General features: G+C 41.5%; 1 protein-coding gene across 2 annotated transcripts in view; it reads right to left on the bottom strand.

Moving 5' to 3' along the window:
• PARD3B (par-3 family cell polarity regulator beta) overlaps positions 1–13615 on the bottom strand; it is a 1046368-nt gene that overhangs the window by 98389 nt on the left and 934364 nt on the right. For both annotated transcript variants that reach the window (XM_004764207.3, XM_004764208.3), the window contains one exon: positions 6715–6847. In XM_004764207.3, the coding sequence (XP_004764264.1) occupies positions 6715–6847 (133 nt within the window). The remainder of the gene's footprint in view (positions 1–6714; positions 6848–13615) is intronic.

Here is a 13615-nt window from a genome sequence, read left to right as displayed (position 1 = left end):
TTCTGGGAGGTGAGGGCCAGTTCATAGTAGAAATCAATGCCTCGCTCAGGATCAACGCGATGCCCACAGGGAGCCAGTCAGATTGGGGAATATGGCGAATTGGCTCCCTCATAAAAGTGCCGAAGAAACTTCGGGCTGTGGAGGGACACCAAGGTCTCAGCCATGGGCCCTTGCTCCTCCAGGTCATGAAGAGACAGTTGCCAGTGGTAGAACCCATTAACCCTTCTCGGGCTCCTTCCTCCCACGCTCGCCTTACAGTGCCTAATTTTGCACTTCATTAGGGTGAATCAAGTATCTTCTTTAAACAGAAAAGTCTCTTAAGGAATGTTAAGAGCCTTAATGGGTTAGATTATTTGTACCCTCACCCTGTAGAAGTGTAGCTGAGATGAGCTGAGAGAAAGGGAACTTCGAGGGAGGAAGAGATGGCACAGAGAGAGAACTTTGCATTCCTGAACACTCTTGGGGGAAGAGGTGTGTCTAAGTGGGGTGCCATGATGGGGATGTAGGGGTGATTAAAGTTCAGGAAACCTGGGGAGATACTTTTAAAGACTGGCAGATCAGAAGGGGCTAGAGAAGACCTCAAAGGTGTATTCAGGGAGGAGGGAAGGTGAGCATTTCCCCCCCTAGCTCAGGTGCTCTCCTGCTCCTGGGTTCCTTGGTTATTGTCTGATTGGCACCAGGTTATTGGATTGTAGTGGGCTTTTGCAGACTGGTTTGGGACCCTGACAACCAATCATTTTCTTCCCCCCCATAGGAAAACCATTCCCAGTGCCCGATTGCCAATTTCTAAATGGTTTCTGCAACACAGTTTAGTTCTATGTTGGGGGTTGCCTATAAACACGTTGCCTTCTTTCAAAATGATTTGCACTATGTTTAAAAGCTAGAAATTCGCTCATATGATCCCCCATATAGCCAATATGTCAACACATTCTCATGAAAGCTACATTGAAATATAAAGGACTAACACTATCAAAGAAAAAAATTTTCAATTTATTTTGTCCTCCTTGTCCTCAAATTTTCTCTATTTCCTGAAATCGAAGTGAGCAAGTCCCAAATTCTCAGCTGGTATTTGATGCTTCACCAATATCAAGTTGATCAGAACTCATGCCCTTCTGAGATCCACCTAATTCATAAACATAATGTGTGTTGTTCTCTTCCCTCTGCCTTAGTACCCCTCCCACTCCTCAGTTCAGTTGTTTTAAGAAATGAGGGCAAACACTAACCTGTTGATGGAGGGAGATACTGGGAAGGAAATGTTTATGGAGCTAATGAGGGCTCGTCAACTGAGAAGGGGTTGGTCATCCTATGGTAGAAGCTAAATTACAATAGCTACTAGTTGGACGCATTTGATGGTTCTAATTCTTTATCTCCATCCTTGAAGATTTTCAAAATAGATACATTCTTTAAAAATTATGATACAATTGACCTATAACACTGTATTAGTTTTAGGTATATGACATAATGATTTGACATATGTATATAGAATATATTTTTATCACAAAACAACAATCCATGAGGCTATACTTAGAGCAATTCTACCCAAAGAAAGTCACTTTTAGTCCTTTCAAAGAATTCTGTTGCTTCCCTCTGGGCCAAATTCCTAGGTCTGGGGTGAATCTAAATGTCACTTGCCTACCTAAATAAGTAGCCAGAGGTCTGGTAATTTCTCATGAATAACGCAGTAAAACCATCTGGGTGCCTGGGATAGCTTAAAGATCCGGGACCAGCAGACAAAAATAAATCTTTCTCCTTTTACCAATAATGGCAGCAAGTTTAAGATTGATAATAGGTCTGCTTCTTCTAATGATAAAGAGGAAAATACATGAAGGGAAAGGTCTTTTCTTTTTCTTTCCTTAAAACTCAAGATGAAGAGAGTTTATACTGTTATTAATCAGAAATTATAGTAGACAACTCCGAACCGTGCCCGACATCCCCCTTCCCTTCCCCTGTTAATTAGCACCTTGATCTTCCTGTGGGGACTACCTCCTCATCTCGACTCATTTATGGGATTTGTGTAGGCCTGATTCTACTTTGTGGTTCCAGGGTGACCTTGTGACCTAGTTCTGGCCAGTAATGGTACTGCATCTTTCTTGACAAGGGAGTTCCGAAGTGGGCATGTGACCCAGGCTGAGTCAAAGTCCATTCAGGATTGCATCGAACATCAGTTCTAAGACTTCCTGGATGTACTGGGGGGGTTATAAAGGTGTTGAGTTGGAGCTGCCACTGGTTGTCTCACTGCCATATGAAGGAACTCCCTGAGAATGGTGCCTACAAAGAGAATAACGAGGGAGCTGGATCCAGCTTTGCCTGAAGTCAAATATACCTATGGATTTTAAAGTTATACAGGCCAACAATATTTCCCTTTTTGCTTAGGCCAGTTTGAGTCAGATTTATGTTATTTTGTGACTTAAGAGCCATTGACTAATCTAGAATCTAGAATTTTTCATCCGTGTCCTTAGCTGTTTGTTTGTTTGTTTGTTTTGTTTTGTTTTTGTTTTTCAGATATCTTTAAGGCGCAGAGAGGGAAAATACAGACAACTCAATTCTGGTGTTGGACCACTGTCAGCAGGAACTCATTTCTCTTATCCCTCATATTTAGAAAACAGCCTTCTGATAGTTTTTACACTTGTGTGGCTATTACACATTCCATCTTAAATCCCTTTCATAAGATGGTTAGCACGGTCGCTTCTTGCTCTCTCTTTCCTCTGACTGCAGAATTCACCAGATGTGTCTTTCTTGTCTAGACAGCTGCCAACCATGTTTCTTCAAGCTGGCTCCTAGGCCATCTTCAGGATGAGCGAATCTTTCAGAGTGTTTCCATTTATTCACCCAACCATCATCTGAACCAATCCTCTTGGCCAGAAAGGAACATGATCCTGTATTCTACGACAGTGGGGATTTCAGTACCTCCTTCCTGTCTATGTATCTATAAACCCCTTTCATAGATACGAATTCTAATTTAGCCAGAGAGTTAAAAAGAGGAGGAAGCATACGGTATATGCCATGCAGCTCTTGAAAAAAGACAATAATAAAGGTACAGATATTTTTAGAAAACTCTGGAGCCATCCCGTTTCTGAAATTACTTGCAGGATCTTCATGCTGCCACTAAATAAGCAGATCATTTTTATCTGCTAATAAAAAATACCCCAGCCTGTTGCTAGAGGACTGTGATCGTCTTAACAACTTTTAAAGAAAATAACATAACAGGAGATAACAGGTATTATGTTTTCTTTTGGCCAATATTAACACTTAACAGCTAGCATATCTTGCTTACTTAATTGGGCCTATAAAAACTCGCCAGGCCGTTTTACTTCCCACCATTGAAATTCTCTCCACTTGTTCTTTATAGCTTTTCAGAGCCTCCCTGGGAAAACAGCTCCAGAACAGGCTGGCTGAAAAGATTTTTAAGGTCTCTTGTCCATATTTACAAACCTTGCAATCTGTGTGTGTGTTCATTTATCTGAACACAAGTGAAGTGAATAAATCAGAAGCTCCTTTGGGAAAAAGAAAACCACCAAATCTATGAGAAAAGGAACCAAATCTGCCCGCTGAGGCAACTCCTAAATGACTCTATGGAGTCCCCCGCAGCCCTGGCCACACACCCTGCCTTCAGCGGAAGGAACTGCTGCAGCTGAGCTCGTCAAGGAGCCAAGACGTTCTCTACTACAGAATTTCTCACATATGCTATTGTCCCTTTATTCATTTTGCCTCCGCTGTCTGTATTCCTGGCTACACTGTGAGTTCCTCCAAGGTAGAGATAATACTCTATTCTTAGATTGGCACCTGGCCTATGTGAAAATTTGATCAGAGCCATAGACAAAAGAGAGAAAGAAGCAAGGGCTGTGGGAGCAAGTGGGAACCCAAGAGAGCAGTGGGAAATGCCTTCAGCTTGGAGCCACTAGACAGAGAACTGACTATAGGATAGCCTGGGAAAATGAGCAAGTCCGAGGTAGGCCATGGATAGAATTGTTAGTCCCAGCGACAACAACATATTTTTAAAAATAGTCATAGACCTTACTAATCTTTCCAGGGATTGCTTGACTAACATTGGCTTTGAAGACTTCTGTGAGCCTACTTTTATTCTGTCTGGTCAACTAGAAGTAGTTGTGAGGTAACTTATCATCCTAATTTGCTTCTCCATAGTTCAGAAGCTTCCCAGTCTAGGGGGACTCTAGAATATTTGTAGGTCTCTACATCTGAAGTACTAGGTCCAGGAAGTTCTGAGTCCACGAAAGTCATTTTTGATGATGCTGGTCCATGTCATGATTTTGTTAGAGAAGTTGAACTATTTTGCTTACTGCAGTGATTGGAATCAATGTCCTATTTTTAGAATCGTGGTCAGATACCTTGATAATTACACAGAGAAGCACCTCGCCACCCTCCCTTGGGCCCCACCCTTCTTTTTTATGGGTTGGTGATCCAATTTTAACAAGCACCCCCCATGATGCTGAAGACCAGACCCATCAGGAACCGCAGTCTCAAGAAAAGCAGCTTTGTTAGGTCTGGATGACAAGCAGGAAGGAAGCGCTAACTTTCTAAGCTTGCTCTCCTAGATCTATCCAAAAGTAGCAAGACCACAGTGTGATTTGTCAAGCCTGCACTGGACAAAAGATACTGGTGTTTTCCCTTGGCTTGCGGAGAGGCAGAGAAAGGGCTGAGACTCTCCTCCCTGGTTTGGAGTCTCTTAGTTGTCACAGAGAGCACTAGGCTTTTATGACACTCACTTTGCAAGCATCCCTTTGGGAAGCCTTAGTCCCCACTCATCTCAGAAACGTAAAATCACTTTTGGCAACGCTCAATACACTTGAGCATGGGAAACACAAATTAAAAGAGATACTTCTTTACTCCCTAGATTGTCTGGTTCCACATTTGCTTGGAATAAAACCAGAATCATCCAGATAGAGAGGACTGGAGTGGATGGGTTATCTGTTTCAAGTTTGGTGAGGGTCAGAGGAAACCTGAAGTCTTGTGAAGGTTAAGCATTTTCAACCTTTCTGCTTGGAGTAAGGAGAGCACATAAAATAAGGTCGAAAGAACCAGGAGTGCTTCATCTAAAATTACTTGCCTTACTTTGCTCATAGTTGTTCACGGTGATGTTGAGATGGAGGACTTTTCCACGCCCTGTACATGGTGGTCTATTTTGGTTATGGTGGAAAAAACTTCCCTTTTTTTGTTGCTTGTTTGTTTGATCGAGGGAGCAGAGCCTTATGTATACAGTCTGTCATCAAAGTTAATACATTGATCTCACATAAGTTTAAAATGAAGTGAATTGTTATCTAAATTGTTATTCTGGGGAAATCTTTCTCTTCCCTTACCGAGCATTGAAGCAACCCATTGCCCCATCACTGTAAATGCCATTCTGTTTAATCCTAACATCTGTAATAAAAAGCTCTGTGTTCTGACCTCTAGTTGCAAAGTGCCTATCTCTGGAAGAGGCCAGACCATTTGGTCGGAGACCACCAATCCTTACTTTGCATTTCTGATTAAATGCCAGGGTACCAGGAAGCATCTCCCGAGCCGAGGAGTGTCGGGGCTCTGCACGCCAGCAGTGGGTACTGCGGCTGCTTCCTTTCAAACACTAGCAAAACGTGGGAGGTGTCACACGTGAGAAGCCACAGCACTGAAGTGAGAAACAGAAGGAATCCGCCTGGTTGCTGGACTCTGCTCTCCCAACCCTGACCTTGTGAGCACATGAGAGTGAAAATAAGGAGAGAAAACTTTCCCTTAATAGATTCGTCCTTCATAAGACCTGGTGTCTTTAGTGGCCACCAGGGATAAGAGAGTTCCTTGTGTGGTTCTCAAAGCAGCACTAAAAACGGTAGTAGGAGGCAGTAACCATCAAAGAGGGTGGGTGAGAGCCGGCCTCATGGCAAGGACATCACTATTACCACGGACAGCTCTGCTCCAATAATGTGAGTAACGAGAGCCGAGATTTATTGAATACCAACGCAGTGGCAGGCACCTGCTCTAACTATGTGACGTGTACTTTAATCCAGCTCTAAGCACTCTCCTCTGGTATTTTTGTGGATGCTCCAAAGCTAAGTGTGTTTTGTTGGTATAGCCGTGCCTTCTTGAAAAAGACAAGAGAATGAATCACGTCTCCTGGAAAAACCCACAGAAGCTCTCTTTAGAGGTTACAGTCTTCTTTCCTGCTCACAAATGTTGAAGGATTTGGCAAAATACAAAAGCTGTTCTTATCTCAAAGTAAACGTCTCTTAGCGTACTGGTGAGATGGGCAAAATGGGAATTACTCAGATGCCATATACACACAACTGGTGGCTCTGAGGATGGCCATTCTGAGATTCACTTCTAATATCCTTTCCCAAAGGAAAGACGGTTTGCTTCGCATGGTCTGTTAATGCTTGCCCAGATTCTGAAACCCAAGCGATGGGAGGCAAGGATCAAGGCTCAGTAGATTCCTTGTCCTCTTTAAAATAGCGACCATCTGCTCCGCCCTAACACGTTGGTATACAAGTCCAACAGAGAGTAAATACGAAAGCAATTAAAATAAACTACTGTGCATTAGTGTGGTTTGATTTATGTAAACAACTTCTGTGGGACAAGATGGTTGTGGTTTGGGTAATGCTCTTATCTGTGAAACTCAAGTAAGCTAAATATAGCTTGGTATGTATAGAACATTCTTAACCATGTTCCTCTGCTAGAAACTATCTCAGTTGAGATGAATTCAATGGTTAGAATGAGGCCCGGACTTACCCAGTGAAGGTCGTAATCTAGCCTCGCTCTTCCCTCGTCGTCCTCATATAAGGTGAATCCTTCCCTCCGGGCCTGATAATACTCTTTCCGCAACTTCTGGATGCGGTCCGTGCTCCCACTCGCAGGCCGGCCACTGTGGGACATAACCATACAGACACACTCACATGGCGTACATCATCCTGGGAAGTCACTTTTTGGTCTTATTAAAGGAGCTGACATCTAAAATTGGGATGATTCAACAATGTGATTCAAATATGCTAGGAAAACTGTAAAATCAGTAATAAAAGTGAGCAAAAAAAGGTCTTTATATAAATATATTTAGCTCCAAGGGTCAAAACATTTGCCTTGGGATTAACAAATTCCTTTTGAGTGAAAAGGTACTGTAAGGTACTGACCTTTAGAGCAATTAAAAGTGCCATCTCTCTTTTCTTACAATCATCTGCACGGAATTTGGCTAAATTTTAATGCAGTTATTTCATTTTTTCCAATAAGAAACTGCCAAATTGAGACCAGTTGCTTGACCTGAAGATGGGCTGTGGCGTGGAGTCGGCGTGCGCCAGTCTTCATGTCAGTGACAATGATGCATTGCTAAAGTGGGGGGTAGCATACATGTTGGCATATGGGCCCACAGGGCATAGGGAAAGCAAAGAAAGCAGAAGCCACATCAAGAAGTAAAAAGAAAAATTAAAGAAATGGGTGGTAGTGGAATAATCCTTCTTCATTACTTCATTACGTGACTCCTGATTCTCCTTTCTCGACTCTAGTCCTTTCCTTCTCTCAGGAATTATAGTTTCTCAGTGACTCATCCATGCAACCCGAAACTGGTCGGCCAGTGGCTTCCTTTTAGCTTGGATTAGTCACGATCATTTCAATAGAACTAACATCATGGGATATAATTCAGGGCCGGGAAATAAGAGGAGAATGGTAGGCACATTTCAACAACCATTCAACTTGCTTGGTTCATCTGAGACATAATCGAGTGTCCTATTGGGCCGGAGCTTGTGTTAAGATCTAGGAAAGTGAAGATAAACAGTTCATAGTCCTTGTCTGCAAAAAGCACATGGTCTGAGAAGGAGGGGACTGAAAGGCATACAGAAGGCAACAGTCCAGGTGCTCCAACAGCAGTCTAATAAGGGACTGTGGGGACAACGACTGCTTAACACTCTCAGAGGGAGAGCAGGGCCATGGAAGAAGATTATGGAAAGCTCCACAGAGGAGGTGACACCTTCGTGAGTCTAGAAGGATATATAGGGGCTCAACAGCTGGACAAGTGGGATGAGGAAATTTCAGGTAGAGGAAATTTGAGGTAGAGGGAAGGGCGACACAGACGACAGAAATGAGAAGGCATCTCGCCTTGGGGGAACAGATGGAAATAAGTCCATGTGGGCAAGCAGTGATCTTCAACTTCTTCTGTCCTGCCTCACACACACACATCTCAGGCAACCCATGTTCCCTTCCCTTCCTCATTTAGGGAGCGAGTTAGAATACAAAGGAGTGCTGGGGACTTTAGGGATATTTTGAATTTACTCTAATCAATGCCAGAAGTGTATCACCTGCAAATTTGGGTCCTTGAACTCAATTCATAGCAACATGTAATCGTACGGACACTTGTGTTTGATGGGTAGGTGAGGACCACTGCTCTGGTAGACAGGGTAGATGGGAGGGGGCAGTGAGGAGGGACAGGCGAGATGGAGAAGGCAAGAAAGGGACCCACTGTGAAGAGCTGGGTATGCCAGAAGATTCCCATGTATTACTGTGGAGTTGTAAGTTTAAAGGAGACTTCACATTAAAGGAGATACCGGAAAGCAACAGAAAGAAGTCATCCACTATTTGGTGAAACAATTTTGAAGCTAGACTTGTAAACTGTAAAAAGAAAATGGTGAGTCAACATCTTTTGGAGGAAAAGCCTTCTTCCCCAAGTAGATCGTAAGTTAACTGGTGATGTCTTACAATATCTCTACAAAGTTAACATAGGGTTCTGGGCTTCCTAGGCATTCCACCGACATTCAGCAGCCCATGCCTTTTATTAAAAAAAGACAAACCCCTGGGGATCACATATCTTTATTTTTCTTCAATATTATTTAAAAACACTCAAGACGGTTTTGTTTCTTTACTAGGCTTTTCTTAAAGTAAAAGTTTTTCCAAGAAAAAAGCAGAATGAGACCTATAAATACAGAGAACATTCTGGTGGTTGCCCGAGGAGAGGGAGGGGAGAGAGGGGCAAAATGGGTGAAGGGGCCTGGGAGGTAGAGGCTTCCCGTTATGGAATGAAGCAGCCATGGGGATGAAAGGCACAGCCTAGGAAACATACTCGACGGTACTGGAACAGCATTGCGTGGTGACAGACAGGAGCCCCACTTGTGGCGAGCACAGCACAACAGAGAGTGGCTGAATCACTCTGCTGGACACCTGAAACTAAGGTAACACTGTGCGTCAGCTATACTCAAATAAAAAAAAAAATGAAGAAGTTTTTAAGCATTTGAAAAAGATAATAAGAGAAAAAAATGGAAGGTCTGCTATGCTTTTCTGAACAATGTGAGGGTAGGCGAGGCAGGCCAGGTCTCTGAGGACCAGCTTCCTTTCCTCTTGAGGACCCTGAGCTGTCTATGGCGCCCGTGTGCGGTGCACGGGCTTCTGCTGATGACGTGAACGTGTGAGCCAGGCTCAAACTCGCCAGATGAGTTCAATCAACGCGGTGCAAACATTGCATACATAATCTATTAGTTTACCCAAAGAAACTGAAGCACTGAATTCAAGCAGAATGAAGTCATCAGTAATAAAGGAAAAAAAAATGATAAGGCACTGTTTTAAAACTCTGCACAATTTTCCTACATTTGTGGTGGAAAAAAAATCATACTCAGACTATAAACTATTCTTCCATATGCCTACATAAATACATAAATTTAAAAATATGGGTCTGATCAGATTTTAGTTCTCAAATAGAGGGAACGGAGCAAGAATACAAAATCAGCTGTTTAGGATTCAGAAAATCCCCTATGGCTGACAGGAACATGACTATTTACCCAGAAAAGAAATCTGGCCTCAGAGAAAAAACAGGAAAAAAGTCTAGAAAGTCATGGACCATCTAAGTACAAAACATGTTGCATCTTCTCCCTGGTGTGAATATTTTAAAGAAGATGTAGGACACGGTGCAAACCTTTCATAAGGACTCCAGACTACATCTCACCCTTCTCTCTTTTTTTTCTCTCTCCAGCCCTCATCCTGCCCTTAGTAACTATATCAGATTTTTCCCCTTGATTATATCAAGTGTTTGACATAATAAGATTAGGACAAGCAAATTCCGATCCCATTTTTCAGCCCTTCTCTGCAGATAATACTGACACACTTACCACTAAGTCAATAAAAATGATATGCATGGCTGTTGTGACCGAAGCAGTTAATTGATCCCATTTTGTGTTGAAAATGTAGAAATTTGAAGAGGAACATAAAAACATCTTTGTCATAACAGCGGCAATAATTATAATAGCTATTATTTATGGAACACTTACGTATCAAACACACTGAGACAAGCAATTACTCCCTTCACTTCGTGCCCGGAGCAGACTTGAGTAACTGATTCCAGCATTCTTTCCTAATGAGCCTAGATATGGCCTTAGAATCCTTCTTAACCCAGAACTTCAGAAAGCCACTACCAATCTACCAAAAGATACCTTAGAAGCTTCCGAAGTTCATCAGATTATGGTGTCCCTCAAATAGCCTTGCAACCATATAAAATCAGTCAAAGTATCAATAACCTCATCTCTAAGTTCCTACTTTGAAAATTAGGTTTTCTGTGTTATTTGTTCACTGGATGAAGTAAAGTTTGGCCATTCTGACAAAAATTCCTACTCTTTACCTGTATTCGTATGTAGATGGTCAGCACCACTCCTGCACTTTGAATGTGCTGAAGTTTTATGTAAAATTAATTCAAGCAGTATAACAAAACAGATTTATGTTGTAGTGACTTCTTATAAATGATACTGCTTATGCCTTTAAAGGTATAGTTAAACAGGCTCTTCTTATTACCCTTCTGATCTGGACAGAGTTTAAAGTTGTGAAGGAGTTCAGAAACCATGTCCTTTTCATAATAGTAAAATATTCCCATATGCAGTAAACCTATAGCAATACATTTCCATATGCAATAAACATCACAGTAAGGCATTATCTCCTCCTTTGAAATCTAACCTTATTCTTCTAATTCTTTATATTCTCCTAGTTTGCAGTGACCTGCAATTGAAGTACATTTTATTTTTAGAGGTTTTATTAATTTGAAAGAGAAAGAATGAGTGATGGGGAAGAGGGGAGAGAGAGTGAGAAGCAGACTCCCCGCTGAGCAGGGAGCCCAATGTGGGGCTTGATCCCCAGCCAGGACCCCAAGATCATGACCTGAGCTGAAGGCAGATGCTCTGTGTATACCATGGTCTCCTCCCATTACTGCTACAGGCTGGAGAAAAGAAATTAACGTGTATTAAGCTCCCGTGATGCCCTAAGTATAGTACTCATGCTTTATGTACTTCATCTCATCTAATCCTCAATCAAATTTGTGACGATAACATAGTGACATTTCGCAGATGCCAGCACCGAGGCTCCAGGAAGTTAAGTAGCACAGCTGGCGATTGGTGGACCAGGCATTGTGTGACTTCAGGACCAGTGTGATTTCTACCATATCATGCTGCCTTGCAGGAAAGGCATTAAAATGCAGCAGGCATTTTGTAGCAGAAGTTCACAGGCATTTCAAGGCGGAGGGAATTTAGCAGAGCACATTTATAGCCATACCTTTTGATATTCTTTTATTTGCACAGAACTTTGCAATAAAAATAGAAATGAAGTAGCCAAAGTAATAAAAATACATGCAATGAAGTCTGTCTTCATTAAAGAATGATGTGGAAACGACCGCAGACAGATTTCTGGGTAATTAATATTACATCTCTAACAGACTCATGTGGGAAAGCGGTATAAAAATGAATGGGGTGCAAAAGAGAATCAACACAAGAGAGAGATCCCACATGAAAGTGGAACTCTGGAGCAAAACCAGGACTGACAGGCATCGAGGGCTGCTCCTGGTAAAATTCACCACGGACTACATGAGAAGGACTTGATCGCTGGCAATGATGCATTGCCGGATTGTGAATTAATCTGCAATGACTTTATGTGTGTGCTTAAGCGGGCACACGTGTAAATACATGCACCCTATGAGTGCATTGTGTATAATGAATTCCCAAGAGCTGTGTCATTTTCAGAGAGCCCCAAGACATGTGTAAAGAAGATGTGTTCAATTGACTGACTACAGTGAGTACAGCCCTCCTTTGTAGGTACCAACCTGAGGTCCAGAATTGGTGATGTGGTTAAGAAAACAGTCCTTATAAAATGGAAGCTTCACAGGAATGTTCCTACCTCCATGTGATAACCCTTATAAACTCACTGAATAAAACAATTTAAATGAGAAGAACGCATGTGAACAACAAGCAGGAGCCTGCGCAGTGTTTTTGAGTTTGGGGTTTGATGAGAGTCTTTAATTGTGTAGAAGTTACCATAGAAAAGTTATTTTGATGCTTGCCATAAAAAACTTTAATTATATAGGTATGGTGTTAGTCTTCCATACTTACAAGAGAGTAGAATTTTAAGTTTTCTGAAAAAAGATTAACCTTCTAAATGATATGGTGCAAAGGGAAACACTTTTGTACCCTTTAAGAATGCCAAGATGCTGTTCTTTCCCATTGTCAACGCGCCCCCCCCCCCCCCCCCCCCCCCCCCCCCCCGGCCATGGGAAGGGTTGCTCATTTTGTCTTTTTGCATTTAAGGACTGAAACGCCATCACAGTTTTCAACCTCAAATTTAGTAGTACCACAGCTCTGCCTGAGAAAACAGGGCATATATATTTCTTTTTCCAAGTGTGAACAGAGCCCCCAATGTACCTGAGATTCTGTGGCATTCACACTCTTGATGACACAAATATAATAAAACCCAACTGTCTATATGCAATATTATTTTACTTTAAATCCCAAACTAGGTTCTAGAAAAGAATATTCCCTCGAAGACAGATAGCCATGGACAGAACTGTTACTTATCTTCTGCTGGTGATAAAGACTTCTGTCAAACGAAACATTTGGGAGATTCTTATAAATGCACTCAGGATCATTAATTCAAAAGCATTTTGAAGATTTATAGGAACTACGGTCCAACAGCACTTACACTAATACTCTACAGATTTGATATCCTACAATAAAATACACTTATGTAGGGAGCCCATATATATGGAAGGAGATTTAATAATAAACGGTAGATTTTGATGGGATTTAATTCCATAGAATTCTTCAAGTGATATTCTAGTCCTGAATAGTTCTGGAAATTATCCAGTGTAAGTAGCCAGTGAAAATTACAATTAGGTAAATACCCCCTTCTTTTCCCTGCTCCCAATTTCTTGTAAAGGATTTTCAAAGGTACACTGACAAGTAAGTTTTTTCAGTTTAGTCTAGTGAAATTTGGGGACCCAGATATGACTCCCTATGAACACCATTTGGGAATTCTTCCTAATTTTTTCCCAAATTCACCAATCACTATGTATGATGGTTGCCCCCAATCGCAATTATTTTTGCAAAAAAATTTCCCCAAATAATTCCTCACACAAACATTTGCTTTCTATCAGATTTAAGTTATCTTGTTGATCAAACAATTACTCTAAATTAAGAACCCTTTGCTTACCATAACTGCCTAAAAATTCCTATATTAAGAGTAACAAGTTTAGAGAAAGGGTAAATGGTATTAACAGACAAAATAATAATTTTCACATTTAGAATCTCCTCTAATTTGAGGCCTACTTTTGTAGGTTAGTTATCTCTGACTTAATAGGTAAAGAATCAATGCTCAGATATTCTCTTATCTTAAGAGAATATTTAAGTTA

The sequence above is a fragment of the Mustela putorius genome, unplaced genomic scaffold (assembly GCF_011764305.1).
Source record: "Mustela putorius furo isolate JIRA1106 unplaced genomic scaffold, ASM1176430v1.1 tig00000275_pilon_pilon_pilon, whole genome shotgun sequence".
Lineage (NCBI taxonomy): Eukaryota > Metazoa > Chordata > Mammalia > Carnivora > Mustelidae > Mustela > Mustela putorius.
Note: the sequence above shows the minus strand (reverse complement) of the source record. Positions and strands in the feature narration are given on the sequence as shown.